Here is a 22870-nt window from a genome sequence, read left to right on the forward strand (position 1 = left end):
CATGAAATCTGGTTGTTTTAGTCAATATTATGCTCAAATATATTTTACCCAACTATATTTAAGTTCCCTGTTTTGTAAATTCACAGTTTATTCCTGTTTATTCCCCTAAATTCCCATAATTCCCATGGAAAGTTTCCAACTTTGAAAATTAGCGGAGCTAAAGAAAACTACCAGGAATGAGCACCAGTGATTGTTTTGAAAGAAAAAAAGGAAAGAGAGACTGAACAAATGTGCAGACTAGAATCTGGTGCACAAGTAGCACAACTGACAGTGGAATGAAAAGAAGGTTAAGGGGTTGAACAGGATTAGTCAGTCTTACCTATGTCTGAAATCTTTGTTTCTTTAATAGAGTGCAAACAAAGGAAAGAAAACAGAGAGAAGAAACATGAGTTAGTAGACAGACTGGTCTCTGATAAGTATTATGACTAAAATCAGCAGAGTAATTTACTGGAAGATAAAAAGGGAACAGTTAGAAGATTCAGTCACAATTCAGAATTTGAATCATGAACAGAAGTCAGTAGGAAAAAGATTTCAGACAGCTGTTAGATGAGGAGTTTTTGAGACATGAGTGTGCCAGAAGCATGGTGCTATATTCAGAGCACTAATGCAGATTTTTCCTCCTAAATTCAGAGTGCTCTTGTATCTTTTAGCGCTTTGGCTAAAGAGTAAGTAGTGTGCAGCGGCAAAGTGTCCAATCTGGCCATACATCTATCCGTCTCTTCCTTTATGTTTTCAAGCACTGCTTCAAAACCTCCAAGAGTTGAACAGTTGAGTGCAGGAAGGAAAGATGCCCAAAAAGCTGAGGCAGAAGATGAATTTGGGTGGTACATTTTAATTAAAAACCAAGCACTCACAAATAGGTTTATTTTTTACAAATGTTTATGTCATATGTTTGTTTTATGATGACCTGGGGGACATAGATGAAATTGTTTTGGCAGAGCATTACTAGAATGGATGAAGAGTTCTCTGAGTGACATCTTTATCTGTGTGACACTAGGAGATGTATATCCCAGATCTGGCCGCAGCAAGAGCCAGCCTCCCTCCCTCTACTCTTACCTCAGCTCCATGACACTGGTAACATTCCCAGAGGGGAAGATCCTCCTGATGTAGTTGAAGTCTCCAACGAAGACGCTGCCATCTGCTCCACAGGCCAGAGCTAGGGGCGCCAGCAGCTTGTTGCCTTCCGCCTGCCCATTACAGCTTGGGCAGGAGATGCTGCGGCGACGCCCATTTCCTAATACAGGATGTTGAAATGCATTTTTACTGACTGCAACATTTGATTTCTGCTCTTTACACAAAACTTACTCAAGCTGAGAGCTCATTCCATATGACTTTTTTTTGTAGGCTAGGTTGTTGAGTCCTCAGAGGAAGACTTAAAAATGCGGGACAGGTAAAGAAAAAGATGTGGGCACTGACAAAATGTGTCATTTATTGTTGACAAGGACTACAGCACATTGGGAGATGGACATTCCATGGTGAGAGACAAACTGATGGCCACTAGATACTGTCTTCCAAAAAAAGTGATGACTGAATCTTAAATTCTGTGAGTGTATAATATTTGGTATTAATGGTTCATAAGTTTTGCAGTTTTGTAGTTCTGTAGTTCTTAGAGAACAGCTAGCACACAGCCGCACAAGCTATTTTTTAAGGGTCATGCTAGATTCCCAGTTCTCACACTTAAATCATTGGAGCAAGACAAAATGACTAACCATCATGCAATGACACGACAACACCGACACAAATGTGCCGGTCTTAGAAGCTCAATTCTTTTTTTAATCTGTACTTACCCATGATGCTGCTGATGACAGAGGGCTGCTGGGAAATGAAAATGTTTTCACCGTTGCCCTTGTACAGTATACCTGGTGGACAGGATATGACAAGACGAGAGAAAGATATAAAGAGCATGTCTGTGATGTGAATGAAAGCATTAGACACAGCTGTCATTACACAATCACCCAAATATGACACATGCTGTCAACACATCCATGTTTATTAGATTCAACTAGAAGATTAACTTGTCACACCCAACCCAATACTATGTTGAACTATGTTCTTGTATTGAAGCTCATTTTTACTCATTAATACAGTGCAAAACTACTTTATTGCTACACTTAATAATAAACAAACTATGCATAATCATTCAAATAAATAAAGGTAGAGAGAGAGATAGAGAGAGAGAGAGAGAGAGAGAGAGACCTTTAGAAAAGAAATCACTTCATATTTCACTGCAGAGAGAGATCGGAATGAAAAAGAGGAAATAGAAGCAGAAATGTGGACAGATAGGAAAAACACAAGATGAAAGAGGAGAGGAAAGACTATGTGAGCTAAGCGGAGGACAAAGAAGTGTGGGCTGAGTGTGTGACGTGTGACAAGGCTAATGTATATGAGTGATAAGAAAAGAGAAGATGAAGAGAGAAAAAGAGAGGGATGCACTCGTTCTTCAAAGTGAGACTTCAAAGAGGAGCCTCCTGTGGCGAGCTGAATTATTCAAACTCTGACGCCATCTTGGAAACCAGCATGTATTGCGCTCTATCTATCTATCTATCTATCTATCTATCTATCTATCTATCTAGACAGTGAATAAATCCTGACGTAGTATGACTCAAACTTCAGCAGCAGAAAAAAAAACACACATCAGATGTGTGTAGAGTCATACATACACTAAAATATTCCACACACGAATAGACTACATGAAACAAACAAAAATGCCACGTCCGTAATGTTTTCCACACATTTTTCCATCGTTTGAGGTGTGACTGCTGCTGCTTCTTCTTCTGCAATTCTTAATGACAACCGTCTGGAGAACTGGCGCCACTAGTTGTTTATCTTAATGAATATAGTGCTAATGGGAAGTCAGGAGACAAACTCTTTTCTTTTTTCCATTCCTCTAACCTTCTACAGTTAATGTAGTCAAAATATAAATTCTTCAATCCCAGCATGACGTACTGCTACTGGTCCTTAAATCCCCAGTCAGTCAGTTCCCTTCCCATCCAGCTATATCTATATCCCCCTCTTTGGCCTTCTCTGTATCCTCCTGTCCTCCTCTCCCTCTTTCATCTCTCCCTCCATTAGAAGGTGTTGATTGATCAACAGAGGCCAAACCAGCAGGGTTCCACCCATGCTGTGCTGCGGTCTACACAGGCAACCAACTACTTGCCTGACAGGAAAAGGTGTGTATGTGTGGTGATGTGGACAGAGAGAGGGAGAGAGAGATAGATAGATAGATAGATAGATAGATAGATAGATAGATAGATAGATAGAGAGAGAGAGAGAGAGAGAGAGAGAGAGAGAGAGAGAGAGCAGTGTCAAAGAAAGAGGAACATTGAATTCTCCTGCTGTGTTAAAAGAGAGAGCAGTCAGGCTTTTTCACATGGCTTTCTGTGTGTGTGTGTTTGTCATTGTGCACGCATTTGACCTTGATTTTAAAACTCTCATTCTGAAAACCTAGATTCTTGCATTCTTACCCCATCTACTCAGGGCCCAGACACTGATCTGATCTCAAAAATCTGGCACCAACAAAGTCAGATTGATGAAAAGGTTTTTTAAAATTTTTTATTTGTCTTATCCATGTCTCATTAATGCATGTTACTAACTAAACTTCTTCCCTGGAGTTTCTGTGCTCTGTCGTCCAGCAGGTTCTCGTGGATCGTGGTTGCTGCTGTGATCCTGCACGACGTCCACTACACATATTACCACTGTCATTATTGCTGCCATATCTCCATTACAGTTTATAGTTAGTGTATGATTTGCTGCTGCTGTGCATCTGTGTGTCTCTATCTCTCTCTATTCATCTATCTATCCTCCCTTCTCTCTCTATCCGTCCCTCTCTATCTTTAACTCAACCAGTCGTGGTGGATGACTGTCTACCAATGAGCTTTGTTTGGGTCTGCTCGAGGTTTCTGCCTGTTTAAAAGAAGGTTTTCCTCGCCACCGTCGCCAAGTGCTTGCTCATGGTGGAACTGTTGTGGAATAGTCTCTGTAGATTGTATTGTGGAGAGTACAGTCTAGACCTGCTCTGTATGGAAAGTGTCATGAGATAACTTTGATTATGATATGGCACTATATAAATAAAATTGAATTGAATTGAATCCATGAGTGCTGATATAGTTCTCCATAACTCTGGGACTTTTAACTATATGTATCACTCCGCTTTAGACGTGTTGATGTCCTAACTTATTTTAATTCAAGTGAATTGAATTATTTTGCCTGACATTGTATTCATAAGCCAAAAAACATAACAGAAATACAACACACCAGTCAGCCAATTTCATGCCTGTGAACTGGTTTAATGTGAACAGACAAATAATTAAGAATGTGTGTGTGTGTGTGTGTGTGTAGATGTGCTCATGCAATGTTGCTGTACTGATATTATTCCATTATAAGCAATATAAACACCCCGCTGCCCAGAGAGGCAGCCGTTGTCTTTGCGTCACTCCTTCTTACAATGCACAATTCACAGAGAATAAAGTGTCAGGACAAACAGCTGCACATGAAGAGGAGGAGAAGAAAAAATGCATAAAATGGTGAAATGATTGATTCCGACTGCTCACTGTCACTGAGTCTTCCCATGCCGACCCAGAGCCACCGCGGAGGAAATGTGCCCAGCGGAGGCCAGCCAGTGCCGGGGAGAGGTCCCACGAGGGGATCCTCCCGCACCGTGCGGCCGTCCCTGACCCGAGTTTAATCCCCCGGGCAGACTGCGCGGAAGTTGCGGAAAAATCGAGGTGACGCCAATTACCACTACTGCGCATGTGCGTAGGGGTGTGTGTGTGTGTGTGTGTGTGTGTGTGTGTGTGTGTGAATGTGACAGAAAGGCAGATGCAGTGGAGGCTGCAGCCGCAGTTTCAAGAGAAAAGCAAAGTAAAAAAATAAATAAATAAACGATGCGTCAACTACTAAATTACTAAATTAGTTGTCGATGATTTTGTTCGTCGACATAATCGTGACTAATCGACTAATCGTGGCAGCCTTACTGGCCAGTGTAGGAGGGAAGTCCTTGATCAACTGTGTCCACAGGGTTTTGGATCGGTATGCACAAATGATCCGATTTAAGCACGGAACGTTTCTTAACCTGAAATGTGTTGGAGGGTTAAGATAGTGGTAACAATTAGTCATCAAGGAGACAGATGACTGATATTTTCAGTAAAAATGAATATCCTAGAATATGCAGACTGGTGCAGGTCAACACTGACAATTTATTTGATCATGTCTTGACTTGCAGTCAGTTGGGGATTGTTGTGGAGAAATTGCTGAAGTCAAAGGTCAATGGTGAGGTCAGGAGTTCAGAAAGTGTTCAGGAGCCTCTGATGTCTGATGCTGTATTATTTATTGACGCTTGATCAAGGAGAATTAGAGACAAAGTTCATCAGAAGTGCCTGAGTTGGTCTCACATTCTGCCCAACTCATCCTGGTGGATCGACTTTAAACCCAAAGATAACACCACAAATACTACACGCCCAGAATTAGTGTGTGATTGTGTTTGATATTGTTTGTCTTTCTTTTATTTCAGATTGTTCACCAATAGCCTAATGTCTGGAATGAACATGAGGGGGACAGGGGTAAAGATGGCCTTCCAGCCAACAGCTGTGCATGCATCTGTCTTAGGTAATTACAGCATTGTTATTAATGTTTTTTACTGTCCTAGAATTAAAGTTTTCAAAGTCTGACAGTGTTATTGATTTTGTATTACAGATGCTATCAAATGCTGGGACAAGTTCGCAACTGACAGTAGCATAAATGCGATTGTTGCAGATTATTGAATACCATCTCGAACCCTCTCCCCTCCCCATAACACCACACACCAATAATAAGTAAATAAAAGTTTTCCAGTAAATAATAAAGTTGTATAGTTTTATAATAATTAAGGTGAAAGTTATAGTGGTAAAATATTTTTTTAGTTCAATGTAAAATATATAGTCTACATGTAAATATATAGTATTCTTGTAAGTATTTTAATTGAATTTTTTGTTTATTTGTATCATTAGTGTTTTAATTTGTAAAGTTTGATTTATTTGCATCATTTGCGTCTTCAAATTGTTCAATATTGTTTTTATGAAATAAATATTTTTCTAAATATTGTACTGAAATTACTGAAATGCTGAATTTTGTAAAAAGACCATGTCTATTTGTGATCATGTATTGCATATATTGCCTTAAAAAAAAAAAAGGACAATGGATGTTTAAATATGATGCGATGACAGCTTTTCAGTGAAGTTTAGGAATGGGCCCGATCACAGCTGAATAGGGGGACGTTTGGACGTCATTTCCAGGACGTGGTCATCAAGACGTCCTCTCGACGACATAAATTGGACGGTTATGTGGTCAGTTAGGGTTATTAAAAAGCTGTTGAGGTGAGGTCTTGGTGAGGATGTCCTGGAAATGACGTCTAAAACAACACCTATTTGAACGTGATGTAGCCTAGTCCGAAACGTCACAGAGTGACATCAACACAGCGTTAACCGGAAGTCATTTGGCTTGCTGGGGAGTGGTCGTTGTCGCACATTATTTTTACCTGTGCACTTGGTGGCAGGATTTTTGGACAAAGGACAATACTGTGGAAATATGCAACAAACAGTGGCTTCAAAACGTGCACTTGAATGGAAATCACACACCCACACAAAAACCTCACAATGCATGCACAAGGAAGCAGAGCGTCAACTGCCACTGAAACCCCTCCACACACTCTCTCTTTCATCCAGTCTTATCAGAGTTGTTCAGCAGTGCTCACTACTCAGTGCTTACAGATCACACAACACCAGGTGTGCGTGTCGGTCTGTGTGTTTGTGTCTGTGTGTTAAAGTGTGAACAAAGCTTCTACACACAAATCCAGTGTGTCTCCTTTAGTCCACTCGTTCTCTCTTCATGTATTTCCTGTTTTCCTAATCTTTTATTAAATCCTGCTCATCTACGTTTGTGCTGTCTTTTGTTATATTTCTTCTGGTACCTCTCGTTTCACAAGTAAATATAGAATATCCACATTATAAAATACATGACATGGTTTTCAGATGATTTGTTCCCGGTAGGAAAGAAAAGTTTATTGAGAGTTTAAGAATCAGTGTTGTCAAACACAAAAGGTCAAAGTATGCCTAATGGAAATCATATATAATAAATATAATTTCATAAAAATGGCAGTGCTCCTACAAAATGTAAAAAAAATATTTTAAAATAAATGTTATTAGTTTATGTTGGTCAATGAGAAGTAGCTTATAAAACAAAGACATGCTTCTTCATTCCAACAGTAAATGTCGATGTGAGACATGCTGCTGTTTATATTATATTCTGTCAGTCCTTCATATTTCATTAAATATGACAATGTACAGAATTACTGTATAGTCCAAACTATAGACTGACTTACTTTGATTATTTACACACAACGGAATTCATATTTCCATGTATGATGCTTAGATTTTTTCCAAATCATCCAGAAAAAGAAGCAGTTTCAAAGAATGTCTAGTTACTACATGTTATGTGAAGCATTATTACAAATCCAAAAACAGAGAACAAAATAATAAATAAACGTCCAATTTGTTAGATTTGGGGTTTTTAGAATAGCAGGGATGGAATATGATCTTCATAATTTTGTTTTCATTAGTGTGAAAATAATATATATCTTTGTGCTCGCTCATGGTGGAACTGTTGGTCTCTGTAAATAATATTATAAAGAGTACGGTCTAGACCTGCTCTGTATGGAAAGTGTCATGAGATAACTTAAGTTATGATATGGCACTATATAAATAAAACTGAATTGAATTGATTTGTTTTTGTTAAAATGAATCTTTTATAGCTACATTTTAATTCCCATATTTTATTCTACAGTAGCCCAGATGTAGTTACTACAGACCAACCAAACACTGGCTTCCTACACATTAAACCTTTGATAGAATCAGCTCCACATAAGTGTCTTTTGATTGTTTGCTTTATTTATTACTCTTATTGAGGGCTAATATTATATATCTGTGAGAAGAGAAAGAACATGGATAGAAAGTGAAGCTCTAATCTTTTGTTTTGCTCATAGAAACTGCATACAGTTTTGTTTTGTTTCACACACTTGCATGCTTCAGGCCTTCATTTGTCAGATCCAGACAAAAAATTATCTGAAAGCTCAGAGACTGAGACCAGAGCCTGTTTGTGTGACTATTTTAACCAAGCAGTCACAGCTTGGTCATTGTAATATGCAGTGGGCATGTGTGTCAGTGCTGTAGATGATATATGATATGAACAATATACTGCGTGACCATGTGTCACGTTACAGTCTGATAGCCAGGACCGGCGCATCTACAACTAAAAGCTGGACGTATCTGACAGCTGCATCATATTTCTATCTACAGATCTGAGACTAAACTCAAATTTGAATCTGAGACTATCAGTGATAGAAACAAGAAAAACAATGAAATCCCTGAAGGCTGTTGGAAGTCAACGCTCACTGTATGTTTACATGCAGACATTTCCAAATCTAACACATCATTAGTGACGCTACAAGACAAGAAGTACGAAGAAAACACAGCTGAAGTGTTTAATGGTCTCTCTCTCTCTCACACACACACACACACACACTCACACTCACACACACACACACACACACAGTGTGTTGAAGTACTGTCCCTTCAAGACACAAAATCACACCCACAGAGACCAGTACGCATATAAACAGAAGATCACACCTGCATTTTAAAACGCACACACACACTCACGCACACACACTGAATTGGGTGACAAGGTGTTGAAAGCCCAAGAGGACTGCAGGGAGAGAGGGATGAATAGCAATGTGATGGATGGGGTGACAGATAGAGGACAGCAAAGAAGCAAGGGAGGGAGGAGGGGGAGGAGAGTTTATAAAGTCAAAGTGCCTTTAAAACTGCAAAATGCATTTTTTAAAAATATATATCTATTCTTAGACAAGCAGACAGATGGGCTGTAAGTGCAAGCATTTTTCTTTTCTATCTTCAAATATAGTCAATCAATATACTGTATATACTGAGTAACCATCACTGATCACTGTCATACAGCCTTTACAGAGCAGAAGGGGCGCACACACACACACACACACACGCACGCACACACGCGCACACACGCACACACTGCTGAGCTGGAATCAAATCAACTTAAAAAAGGCTCATCAACATCTTCATGTCTTCACTTCTTGATTTTTTTTATTTGCAGAAGAGTTGAATGATAAAAAAAACAGCTGTGATAAAGTTACTGTCAATTCTACTTGGCTCTGTTTAATAGTATGGTCAGTAAAACTTAATATAATTTAAGATAATGTTCATTTTTTAAAAATAAAAATAATTCAATAAAAAATAAATGGGATTATTAAAGTATTTCTGATTCTGATTCTAAATAAGAAAATGTTCGCTCCATGTACAGTATGTGTCATGGGGTCGTGTGGTTCATAAAAGTGACACCATGCACTTCTTTTGGTGGTTAATATCAGACTCAAATATTTTGGTCAAGATAAAGTAGATTGTTAAATTATTTTGGTTAATGTTACTGTATATTGCGTACATGTACAACCCTGATTCCAATAAAAGTTGGGATGCTGTGTAAAACAGAAAGTAACAACTTTAAAAATCCTTTATGTCCTACATGAAAATGAATATAGTACAAAGACAAGATATTTCATGCTTAAACTGATCTCATTCTCATTCTGAATTTGAAAAATTAGGGACCGTGACAAGAGGCTGGCAGGTGAATAGCTGGATGGGCTCCAGCCTCACCGTGACCCTGATGGATGGATTGATTATGTCCTCTGGGAGGAGCGTCACAACTTTTGGGAATCAGGGTTGTACATTAAGTCAGGTCCTACCGACTGTGCATGAGTTTCCAGAATGTTTTAACAATGAAAAAAGCTGTATTGTAACTAGAAGGACACTCAGAGCACCGACCTCCATCACGGTGTTTGTTTCTATATTTATGTTTGAGGTGGCTGTTGTGTTTTGTTGTACGTTTAGCCTCATTTAGTATGACACAAGAAATTCAAACTGTGCACGTGTGTGAAAGAGAAACACAAAATAGCACTGTGAAGCTGGAACAAATCTAAGAGGCCCTCTCTCACACACGCGCGCGCACACACACACACACACACACACGCACACACGCACACACACACACACACACACACACACACACACACACACACACACACACACACACACTCCGCTCCGTTGACCATAGCCTTCTTCTTTCTACATTTCAGCCTATAAACCTTGACTCAAAATAGGATTTTATAATGTTGAGATATGTTTCATCTTGTAGCATGGATATTATGTGTGTGGACATGAAGATTCAGCTGCAGTACATGCAGTACAGTGCAGAACAGGGTGTTGTCATGTTGTAGCACCTACCGTTTTGCAGGTCCAGGATGTGATGTTTATCCAGCGTCCATCCTCCCATACTGGAAGCGTCCAGCTCGTAGCCTTGTAAAATGGCCGTTCTCTTCTCCCACAGGATGAGGTCCAGACAGGACTCATACTCAAACCCCACCGACACTTTTGGACACACACACACACACATGGCGAGGTCAGTTATTGAGCTCTCTCTTTTAAACCAGAACTAACTGGGATGTTTCTGTGATTGAGAGCAAAATTAAACAGACAACACAAAGTTAACCTCCATCTGTCCACTTTTATAACATCCACTGACTCCTGCTGCTGGTTCACTGAGGGAACACACACCCACACACACACTTTGCAATGACAGACTACTTGTCAGGCCTGTCTCTGAATAGCACTGTAACTTCAGGGGTGGGACACTTGCTTCATCAATGTGCCCTTGCGCCCTAGTCATTTTTTCTACCAACACTTGAGGGAAGTATCTTCTGTTGCTGAATGCTTCGCTATCCTCCACAAGTTAGTTGCTAATATACCTGTTTGCCGTGTGCTGCTGAGCAGGTAGTATACAGTGCAGAGCTTTTTCTCTGCAAACAGATGCCTGTTGCAGCCAAAAATGATCTTATGGGAGCAGAGAGTGAACCAAATTAGTAAAGTCGTGGGCTGGAGAGATAAACAATGAGCTACAAATTCAGTATTTCATAGTGACGGTGCCATGATAAAAAATATCTATTATAGCCATTGTTTGGATCTGAATCAACTAGAACCAACCTATTTGTTGAAGCTGAAACAAAACGAGCCTCTGCTGATCAATCAGGATACTGACTTGAAACAAATGTGTTGTCCTCCTTTTATTTCTCATATGGCCACATGTACAGACACCCAGGACTACCACCATCATTTTGACGCCATGATTATTTTTCAGTGTCACCTATTTCATTGCTGTAATAGCCAACATTTGTTTGAATTAGCCTGATGTAATGCATACCTTGTTTGGCTGTTCACTGCCAAGGACCACAGACAGCAGATACGCTTCCACGCCTCCCTTGACATAGATCATCTATCCTGCAGAATCTGCTATTAATCACTGTCTGGGCTTGTGTGACCATTCATTTATGCTGCCTCCAAAGTCTATGTTAAAGAGGTTTGCAGTTTGTATTACATTGAGACTACTCAGAGAACCAGTCCTTTAGGCCAAAACACACCCATCTGTGTTTAGAAAGCCAATGTTTTCGTCAAGAAAAAGAAAAGGAATACATTTTCCATGAGAAAACACAGCTTTAGAAAACACAACTTCATTAACAATCACAATCATCATTCAGCTCACAATACCCTGAATTCAAAATCTAAAATTGTCTGGAATCTGGAATTTAGGAAGGGGCGGGTTCAGCTGTGGTCTGTAGCAGATTGGATAATTGTATATGTCTTTCCGTTATGTTTATTTTATTGGATCTGTATCACATTTCAGACTTCATTTGTTAACTAACCTACACTCAGACATTCCAGATTAAGCAGGTTAAGTGAACTTTAGTGTTTTGGGTTTTTGACACACTGGCACAATGCTGAAAAGGCTGATTCTGGGCAAATGTTAACATGGTTAACATAAAACGTTTGATCAAATTAAAAACCATAACGCCATTATGAGGGATGAGACACTTACAGACTGAAAAAAAGAAAGCCATTGAAAAGGTGCAGGTCAGTGTCTATATATTTGTGTCTTAGCTCTGATTTGAACAGTTGCCAGACATACACTCCAAATATTCTTGGTGGTTACGCTACCTTATTAAAACTTATGAGCACCAATTTCAGAATGTTACAAAACATAGCTGTAAATCATCTTTATGTTCAACCCATTAAGCCAGGCTACCATAAGTAATAACTCACAGAGGAGTATGTCTGCTGGACTTGTCCCTCATAAAGGTGTCAGAGAGGTTAGCATGCCCATTATGTCCAAGCCATTTCCCTGTCAAACTCTTGCTCCACAATCTATTTGAGCTTAGCTGTGGCTGTCTGCAGCTTTATGTATGTTAAAAAGAAGTCAGCACTACAGGACATTCCTTTCCACAGTCACTGTGCACAGTATTGTTGTCATAGTTTCATTACAGACCCGGAACTGTATCAGTAAATGATTTAATGGATCCACAAATGTTTTTAAATCAGCCTTTGTTTGAAGTGGCAGCCTCAACATATGAAGAGTCACGTGAAGGAGTCTTTCACAGCAATCCTTTATGGATTATCAGTATGTTTTCAATTTATCTTCTTTCCTAACTGATGTGTGTATACTTCCCATTCCTGTACATCAGTCTTCTCATAGGTATTGTAAATCACAGCCGCTTACAACATCACTGTAACCACTCCAATCTTATCAGCACCACCTGCTCCACATACACCAAACACCTTGTCAAAGTGTGTCTATTGAACTGCCAGTCATCTACTTACAAGACTGTAAGGGTGTTTTTTTTTACTATCTTGCTTTTCCCTTACAGTCCTTGTCTCTGTCTGTCCCTGTCCACAGCAACCGTTAGCCCTCTCTTGCCTTATCTATCTTCTCACTTATGCCTCCTCCCTCTACCACAGACAATTTCCTCTCTTTCCTCTTTCCTTTCTACTTCTTTTCTGGACTCTTTCTGTCCTCTCACCTTTTGTCAGGCTCACCTGACTCCTCTAGTCCTATGTTTGTCAGAATTAGTGCAACCTGACAGATCCACCCCGTGGGCAACTGAAAAAATGGTGAAAATCCAAGCACCACGAGGATGTCCTTGCCTATCAATCACTCCTAGTTCTCTACCTCCTTTCTGCAGCTAAAAGCTCTTTTTTCCAATCCAATTTTCAGTCTCCCTTTTCTCCACTTTCCCTTTCTCACCCACCTCTTCAATGCCGCTTTTATAAACATTCTTAAAACAGCTAAAGTGACCCCCATTCCTGAAGAAACTCACACTCAACCCTTCTGAGGTAAAGAATTAATTTCTCTCCAAAGCACTTGAGTGTGCTGTCTTTACTCAACTGAGAGTGGCCTCCTTTCTGTCACAGAATAACTTCACATTGCCACAGCAGCTTCCCTGTCCTCTGCTGTCATCCTGTGAATCACCAGATCCTCCTCTCCATCCCCAAGAACTGGGAGCCTCCGGCTGTCTTCTCACTGGTCACATCCTACCTCAAAGGCCACACTTACAGGGTAACTTGGAGTGAATTTATGTGTGAATCTTATAAGCTCACTACAGGTGTCCCTGCAGTTCTGTTCTGGTCTCCCTTCTCTTTCTCTTGGCTCTGTTATTCTCTTATGCAGCTTTTCCTACCACAGCTATAATCTCTGTAAGTCTAGCTGACATCTCTCAGTGGACGTCTGTACATCAACTGTTCATACCTTGGTCTATGAAAAAAACCCTCTTTATCTCTTATTGTTCTATTGTTAGTATGGTACTTGTAGCAGTTCAGCTGATTGGATGTACTTGCATAATTGGTCATTTTTGTAAGTATCTGTCATGTCCAGGAAACTTTGTTAATTTAATTAATTCAGTTTTGTCTTGTGATTTCCTGTTTTATTTTGGTTACACTTCCTGTCTGTGTCTATTGTTACCAGTTTTACTTTCTTCCATTTGTCCGTTTTCCCGCCCTTGGGATTCCCAGTCTCCCCCCTGATTGTTTCCACCTGTGCCCTTACCTTGTGTGTATATATAGTCCGTGTCTCCCTTTGTCCTGTGCCAGTTCGTCTTGTCCCATGTGTCAGAGAACCAGCACTTTATCCATACCATTGTCAGGTCTTGTTGTTTTGTTACTTTGTTTGTGTAAGAGTGATTTTGTTTTCTTATTCCTAGCATAGCCTCGTAAGATGTTCATGTACCTCATGATGTTTTCCATCGAGGTCAAGGAAAAGTAGTTAGGAAAAGTGGGTAGGAAAGGGGGGTAAGGAGGTAATTTTTTGACTATTTGACTATACCCATAGACCTAAATTCTGACAACACATACACCAATGCTCAAAAGGAACACAGAAGTGCATGTAGTGGAGGGCTAGAATAGAATTCATAGTCTCAAGAAAAGTCAAACACAACTGCTTAGCTTTGTTATTAGCAACAAACTTACCAACCGCCTCGGATAGTCCATAGACACGTTGCCCATAGGCGTCTGTCTTGTCCCAGATAAAGGTGTAGGATAGATTTGGTTGGGCAGGGAACCATTTCTGGAAAAGGCGACCCACTACCGCCACCATCAGGTGAACCTGGAGAAAAATAACCAGATACGCCACTAAATGGTCACAAAATGGTAGTTCAGGTTCCACTGCTATGAGCAACCATGGGTGGGGTTGTGGTGGCTTCCACAGCTCCAGACTTGAATCTTCTAGGTTTTTCAAACAACTTTAACTTTGGGTAATTTCCACCCTGGATCAACAAATGCACACAGCAAAAGTTCTTTGACAATCACAGTCTATAGGTATACCCTAAGAGTGTCATGGGGACTGTTGTCTCGTGTTTCTGGAATTTCATACAGTTGGAGTCAACCTCAGCTGCCATCCACAGATAATGATTCAACAGCATCTGCATCAGCAAGTGAATTGTGGACAGACTTGTTTCAGGTTTGTAAGTTACTTTCATAAACTAAGTGCCGATTCACAAAGCTAGTAGTTTACCCACCTGGCTGCTGACATTTCACAATGATCACTTTTGCTGGTGAGATCATGGTATGTTCTTAATGTTGTGCTAGCTAAATGTGTGATGAGGAGCAAAAGAAAGGAGTGAAGTGGTGAGAAAAGGACAGTCTGAATTTGAGGAGTGAGGAAGAGAAAGGTTGAGTGAGAAAGAAAGTAAGGAAAAGAAAGAAGGAGAGAATAAGATGAAGACGTGAAAATATGTGGAGAAGAAGAGGAGAATATGTTTTGAGAAGAAAGGAGAGAGGAACATAGGAGTAAAGGATAAACTCTGATCTGTAATATTTCATTTCATTCTTTCAGTGGAGGAAACTTTCAGGGATAAATAAGTGGAGCTAGAAAAGTTCCGATATCCTCCATCCATCTTTTCCCCAAGTGATGTACACATTTTAGACATGCTGTTCTCTCAAATAGACTGGAAAGCAGAGCAGTGGTAAAAGCTGAGCCCTGAATGGTTACAACTTCTGGCACTGGCCCTGTGAGGCACATATGCTGATTGGTTGACTGAAGCTGTTAATGGTCAGCATTTTCTGCTGATATCACATCAGAGTGGCTTTGAGGAAACTTAATAAAACATTGTATGATATATCTCACCTTCATCAGGTTGAATGGTATTGATGACTGTGTCATGGTGACTTTGAGGACTGGTTTATATCCCGCAGCTCTGGAGCTCAGGTAGATCAGGTTCAGATCACTGCCTGGTATCGAGGTTTCCTCCTGTAAAACCTGCAGAAGTATAAAATAACACAGAAAACGCATCAGCACCTGTCCTGACACTATTTCACTGCCTGATTTCTATCTGACGTCATATTTATCAGGAATAGCCTGCTTATTGGCACGCAGTGTTGTGGTTAAAATATACAGTATATAACATAAGATTTACAAGCATTAGTGGAATGACTTAACAAAATGTATTTGTCTGATAAAACCTTAAATTTCCTTCACAGCACAAAAACAAACAGAACAAACATTGTTTCCAAACCTGAGGTGGCACATCTTAAAAGGAAGCCATGTAAATGTACATATTTTATCAGGTGCACTTGCAGGTGAAGGACAAGTAGGAGGACTGCTCTGATATAGATCATAACACATACACATACGACAGCTCACACACCATGCTGACACCTCCCTGACCTTTTGATACCCACTGTGAGTCTTTTAGTTTGAAATCTGCCTCTTTGCTCACTGTTACTTGCAAGTAACATATCATCTTCTCTGATCTTTGACATCTGTGCTTGTTGGAGAGAAGAGAAATGAAATGACTGAAGAGATTTCTGTGCGAGTGAATGCTAAAGTGTGTGTGAGTATGTTTGTTTTGAGGTTGTTTTTATCCATGTTGGTGTGTGTTTGTGCATGTGTCCTTGTGTTGAACCTGAACGTGGTGAGACTAAATCACAGCTCTGTCAGTGGGCAGCCATATAAAGCAGAGGACATGCAACATGTCTCAGCGTCACTGATGATGTGGTAACACCAAGTGTCAACAGTGGGATGGCACAGAGTTGTCAGGAGGAGTGTGAGGGCCGCAGCATGGCAGCAGACTGGAAAAGTCACTGAGCGAACAAGCAAGACATTTCATCTTCAAACTTCATCAAGGACGAGGGTCCGTCTGCAGAAAAGGAAACCTCAAGGAAAATTCTTTTGGTTGTCTTGATATTATTTTAATCGGGCCAGTTTATCTACATCACACACAGAGTGCACACAAGTATTGGTGTCTGTCATTGCATAGACATAGACATAGAAATTATGAATGCACACCTATGACAAGAACAGTAAATCAAGGTTGAACCAGTAACTGTGACAGGTGTTTTTAATGTTGTGATGATCCCCTGAATGCTCATTTCACACCCCTACAGATGTTTTTGAATTTACTTCCAGATCTCAGCATTTAACCTCTTCGGTCCAGGCTTATACAACAAAAAATGCAAAAAAATTGTAATTAAATACATTCATTCATGAATACATTTCAGATCGAGATTAGATCATTTTAGATAGAACTCTGTACAGAATTTGAGAAGAGAAGGATTTGATGAAGAGGTGGACTTAGAAAAAAAAGGAGACGTAGAAGAAATATATACGAATAGAAAAAAAGCCTCCTCAGGGAAAAAAGCCTCCTCAGGGAATGATCCATTTGGACTGTTCCAGTGTTATATTTTTCAACTGCACTATTGCCTTTTCATTAGCCAGGCATTAAGTGTTCATTACAGATCCATTACATCGCCTTTAAGACTGCCCTTTTCACTGCCCTCCTCTCTAATGGACTCAGCTCCACCAAAAGCTAAGTAGCGGCTTTCCATTCGCTTGCTTTTGATCTGCACTCAGGCACACACACACGCACGCACGCACGCACACATGTACCTCACACACACATTACGTGCTTTCCACTATGCACAACCCCTTTCCCTTTATCGCAGATAGACAGGCACATGCACACATGCTTGTCAAATAAAAAATAATTACGGAGCGCTGGTTCAGGGTTGTAAAAATATAAAAACAGACATGGAGTTCTGTCATCTGTTTCATTTCCTCTGTGGACTGATTAACACAATGTGATGATAAAGAACCACACACACGCACGCACACACACACACACACACACACACACACACACACACACGTACCTCACACACAGCCCCACCCTGTCCTGCCACTGATTGCCTATAAGCCTAGTAATAGTTTCTCTTGGCAGGCAACTGAGGCTCATCATGGAGGAATGTTGTAATTGCATACACATTACACCATGTTATCTTTGTGTGGTGTGTGTGTGTGTCTAAGAGAAAGGGGAGGAGAGCGAAGAAAAAGGAGGTATATTGGCTGTGTGCATGCAAGACAGATTGAGAGAGGTGTGTATGTATGTATGTGTGTGTGTGTGTATGTATATATGTATATATATAATTACATTACATTACATTGCATTTAGCAGACGCTTTTAGCCAAAGCGACTTACAGAGGATTAATTACATAATCATGCCAATAGTAATGGTTATTAAATGTATGGGAGCAGGGCTCATTCTTATTAGATCTAATTGCACATTACCAGCAGATATCCAGCATACAATGAACAGAGAAAAAACAATAGTTCATTTTGCTTCAAAAGTCATAGAAACATATGCTGCAGGTGAGTAATGAGTAAAAGTTTAGTTGATGTCCGAGTTGTGTCTGCTGGTTTTAGCTTGTCATCTCTCTTCCTGGAGCCTGGGCTTTTCTTTCTGTCTTTCTATGCAGCCAGTGTTTTCACTGAGTGATTGATTTGAATGATGAGTCCCTTCAGACATCCATCATGTGCCATACGTACGTACATTCAGACAAACAATTACAAACACCACTGACAGAACCACACCAAACAGAAAAGCAACAGAACACTCCAGCATCAAGGTGGACCCACCACACATCATCAAAGTGCTACAGATGTTATGATGTGCAGCATCCTCCCACACAGAATAAGCTGCTCGCGCTGCTCACAAAAGCAATTTGCACGTGAGGATTGTGCTGTACTATGTGTGTGTTCAAACATAAACATGCATATCTCATTAATGCATGTTAATGCATGTTACTAACTAAACTTCTTCCCTGGAGTTTCTGTGCTCTGTCGTCCAGCAGGTTCTCATGGATCGTGGCTGCTGCTGTGGTCCTGCAGACGCCCACTACACATGTTATTACTGCATTATGCATTATTCAGTCATTATTGCTACCATATCTCCATTACAGTTTATAGTTAGTTGATGATTTGCTGCTGCTGTGCATCTGTGTCTCTCTATCTCTATCACAGGTTCCACTGCTACTGTAATAATTTTATCATTCATTGTAATTCATTGTCATTTTATCAGTCACTGTAATTGTACAATATATTGTGTTGATTTGTCCTGTACATGTGACATCCATTGCACGTCTGTCCACTCCCTGTACAGATTGTAAAGCCCTCAGAGGAAAATGTACTTTGTGACTTTGGGCTATACAAATAAAATTTGATTGACTGTGTGTTACCCATTTTACACATTTGTTAACAATACTAAAAGTCTTTATGTAAAAAGGGCCACAGCTCAGATATGCAGTAAGTAGATGAATGGAAGAGAGGAGTGTCAATCTGGACAGGTTGTGATATTCTGGGCCTTTTTTTCCAGTTTTCTCACTGCCATAATTATTGTTGTCTTACTTCTGTTTAGGGGTAATCACACTCTTTGGAACTACAGTTCCCATAATGCTTCGAGGATATAGAATGTTTTATGGATCCACTGAGTTCCATTGCAGGCTACAGCTAGTCTAGATTTGTTTACACAGTTTTGGTGCATCTTTTTTTCTGATCTGAAGATAATTTATGAACATTTATTTGTGAGTTTGTAAGTCACACCGAATCTAAAATCTTTAAAATGTAATGTGCACTGTGTCTGTTAGTTACAGCTCCTAAGGTGACAAGAGTTAATTGAAAGATTTCTACTTTCTAATGACTTTCCATGACAAAATAATGAAATATTTTATATGCATGGCCTTTGTAGTATTTATCACCTGTGTTTCAGGTATGATAGGGCCGTCCTCAGGTGAACTTCTGTAAAACGTAGACAGAGGAGAAGCAACAATGACAGGACTGGGTCTGATGAAACCACTCAGGTCACAGCTCGGGATGTCATTCTCCTCCTGAAAAAAGCCAGACACAAACATGTGTGTTAGTCACAGATGCATCAACTCATTGAGTGTGAAACAATGAGTTCATTAGTCACCTCCTCAGTCAGATAGTGTATACATCAGGAAAAACACTGCACTGCAGCTGAGCATGTCATCCTGCTCCACAAGGTAATCAAGTAATTATGTTGGTAGCAAGTTCTATAAAAGCTTCATCAGTCAGTGTAAGACAAACAGTTCAAAGTGGTGCTTCAGTAATCGTGATGACAGTGACAGACAGTGGTGTCAGCGCTCACCTTCTTCATGACCAGTGTGTCCATCACATAGAAGACGTTCCATGGCACCCACACCGTTCTGTACTGAGTAAGGAATGGAGCACGCTCAAAACTCAGTGTCAGGGATGCCCCACCATTGGCCAGGAGATCAAACCTGCACATATATCAATATACACTGTTATTGCTTGAACATTTCATGAAAGCAAACCAAACTGTTTGTTTTAACTCGAAAAACAACCACAGGCTGCAACATTAACATGCTACACGTTACATGTTGCATAGAGAGTATTTTACTTCATATTGTGGTATAGCTATTTTTCGTATTTCACTGTTATTGTGTATTATTGATGAGGATCACAAAAAGAAATGCTACACACCTGTTTGTGATTGATCTGTCTAGGCATGATCACTTAAAACCGGTTCCAGCTTCATCCACTGATTTAACCCTTTGCACATTGTTGTGTGTTTGGCTTTTACTTTCTAGTATATTTTATCATGTTTTCATGCATATTGTTAATGATTTATACAAGGTTGTGCATTTTCGAGTGTTCTCAAATTTGTTTTATGTATTTTTAATTTTTAGCCTATTGTAAACAACGTGGACTAAAATAGACCTGTTGTTACTCCTTTGCACATAAATGTGCACATTGAAACCCACTATTTTTGATCCTGCTCAAATACAAAGTATAAAACATGTAAATTCTCATTTCCCCGCTTCATTTGAGGCCTGGTGCATTTAAATGCAGATTAGTGAAGATTTTATGAAATATGACACTACAAAAAAAAAAGGAATAAAAAATGCATATAATCAATATACACTGTTATTGCTTGAACATTTCATGAAAGCAAACCAAACTGTTTGTTTTAACTCGAAAAACTATTGAAGCACAAGGCAGGGTTATTTGCCCTGAAGAGCTGTCGAGTGAACTGACTCATAAATGTTGAACTGTGAGTTTGTAATTGGCTCATTTAAATTCTGAGTGTGTTTATGCTTCTGTGAATCTACAAGCATTTCCAAATAAGTGTTTATACTGCATGTGCATATCATTACATATCCATATGTTGTTGAGTCTATGTGAGCATGTGTTTGTATGTCTTTTGTTCTCTGTGTGTTTCTGTATGTGTGTGTACTGGAATGTGTGTTCTGCAGTGAGTGGTGCATTCTTGTGAATCCAATGCATTTTAAAAGAGTCTAACACTTGTACTCCTCCACACATTCACACCTCTTCAGCTGATGATCTTGAGATTGAAGATAGAGGTAGATTTGTTTTGCTGAACTGGCTTTTCATCAAGTACTTCATGTGTTTTATGCAATGTGTTAAATGCTATTTCTTGTAGTTTCAAGTGGAGATAAAAACACCATAATGACACCAAATGACACCATTTCCAGAGCTCGACCTCCAGAAAATGAAGTATTGATGTGTTTGGTCATGACGAATTGATTTGTTTTTAATTTGGTTTACAAATAAAATAAGTGAAATATGTCAGTCAAAAGGTTCATTGCAGTCAATCTTCTATTACAGTTAGAATGTATTATTTCTTCTCCTTTTTTACAGATTTATTGCATAGTCACTGCATGTCTTATATATAAATTTATATATATGCTCCTCTTATTTTTAGGATATGCTGTCAGAAATACCATCACTTGGCAGTTAGCAGTATTATACAGTTCATGTTTAAGGTTTAATGTTTTTTATGATAGTGATTATGAATCAACAGTTTTTTTTTCTTTCTGTTTTCTAAGTGGATTTGTGGATGTGTTGAAAAGAGTGTGGTTCATTGATTCCAGATGTGAGTTTCAAATCTGTGCATTTTGGTTTCACAGTGTTACTCAGACTGACACGACTTTACTTCACCAGAGAAACTGAACTGAACTCTGACTGACCCCATGTAAACAGTGCAGAGAAATACAGCAGTGTATTTCATACTTCAGTTCATTCCTGCTACACATGTGTAATCAGGACTGAGGAACTCTATATTTCATCCAAAATGGTATTAAGAATCCTGGCAGCTTTGGACACACATCTCTCTTCAAGGTAATTTAGTTCATTGAGAAGGTTTACAAATGTTGTGTATAAATTGAAATCAATACATACATGCCATCCTTGCGAGTGACAGTGTATCCGTGTTCAGGATAGTGGACAAACGTCACGTTGACTCCAATCAGAGGTGTTCCGTCAGCTGTCAACACCTGACCTCGGATTATCGACACCAAGCTAGGGAGAGAGAGAGAGAGAGAGACCTTTAGAAACGAAATCACTTCATATTTCACTGTAATTATCAACAAATAATGAATTAATTAATTAACATAAGACAGTAATACACACAGACATCATCACTATTTCTCATTGTGAGGGAGTACAGCGAGCTGTGGGAGTGGAAACACCTCATCATCATCATACCACAGCATATAGATTATTTTGTTTGTCTCCACTAGGTAACTGGATGGTTTAAAGAGTAATGACATTCATCCTTGGAGCTGAATAGCTTCAAGTGTGGCCAGCTGAGTCAAATTATTCAGTGGACTCATGAGGGAGAGAAATCATCAGAAAACACCAAAGAAATGAAAGAAGAAATGTTTATTGCAGCTTCTACAGCCGATAGAGCCAAGTATTCCCAAACCGCAGCAGATTTATCTCTGGGGATAGAGAGATAAATATTTATAAAAACATAACTAATGACTCAAACATAATACTGTAAAAAAATGTATTGATTAGCTTTGCTCAGTAAGAACTCTCATCAGATATAGACGTCGCTGACTGGATCTTGTATAACTTTTAAAGCTGAACAGGCCAACATCAAGGCCACCAGTCTTCTGTACTGCAAAGTCTGCACTATATCCCATAAATCACCATGAATGCTAGTCCATTGCTGTTTGGTTCCAAATGGACCTGCTTGTACTGATCTGGATCAATATAGTCTAATCAGGTTGTGGAGTGCAATTGTATGACTTGTTTAGCTTTGGAACTTTTTTTTTTTAACTGTAATGTTTATGAAGTTTTTGTTCATAT

At 39.5% G+C, this 22870-nt stretch overlaps 1 protein-coding gene across 7 annotated transcripts in view; it reads right to left on the reverse strand.

Annotated features, from left to right (window-relative positions):
* tenm3 (teneurin transmembrane protein 3) overlaps window positions 1–22870 on the reverse strand; it is a 229612-nt gene that overhangs the window by 44436 nt on the left and 162306 nt on the right. For 4 of the 7 annotated variants that reach the window (XM_027282802.1, XM_027282800.1, XM_027282798.1 and 1 more), the window contains 9 exons: window positions 21956–22075; window positions 19881–20013; window positions 19471–19599; window positions 15565–15696; window positions 14409–14544; window positions 10344–10487; window positions 1788–1859; window positions 1057–1234; window positions 320–340 (listed from right to left, as the gene is read on the reverse strand). In XM_027282802.1, the coding sequence (XP_027138603.1) occupies window positions 320–340; window positions 1057–1234; window positions 1788–1859; window positions 10344–10487; window positions 14409–14544; window positions 15565–15696; window positions 19471–19599; window positions 19881–20013; window positions 21956–22075 (1065 nt within the window). The remainder of the gene's footprint in view (window positions 1–319; window positions 341–1056; window positions 1235–1787; window positions 1860–10343; window positions 10488–14408; window positions 14545–15564; window positions 15697–19470; window positions 19600–19880; window positions 20014–21955; window positions 22076–22870) is intronic. The other 3 variants (XM_027282804.1, XM_027282801.1, XM_027282799.1) reach the window with 1 other exon arrangement.

This window comes from Larimichthys crocea, chromosome X, assembly GCF_000972845.2.
Source record: "Larimichthys crocea isolate SSNF chromosome X, L_crocea_2.0, whole genome shotgun sequence".
NCBI lineage: Eukaryota > Metazoa > Chordata > Actinopteri > Sciaenidae > Larimichthys > Larimichthys crocea.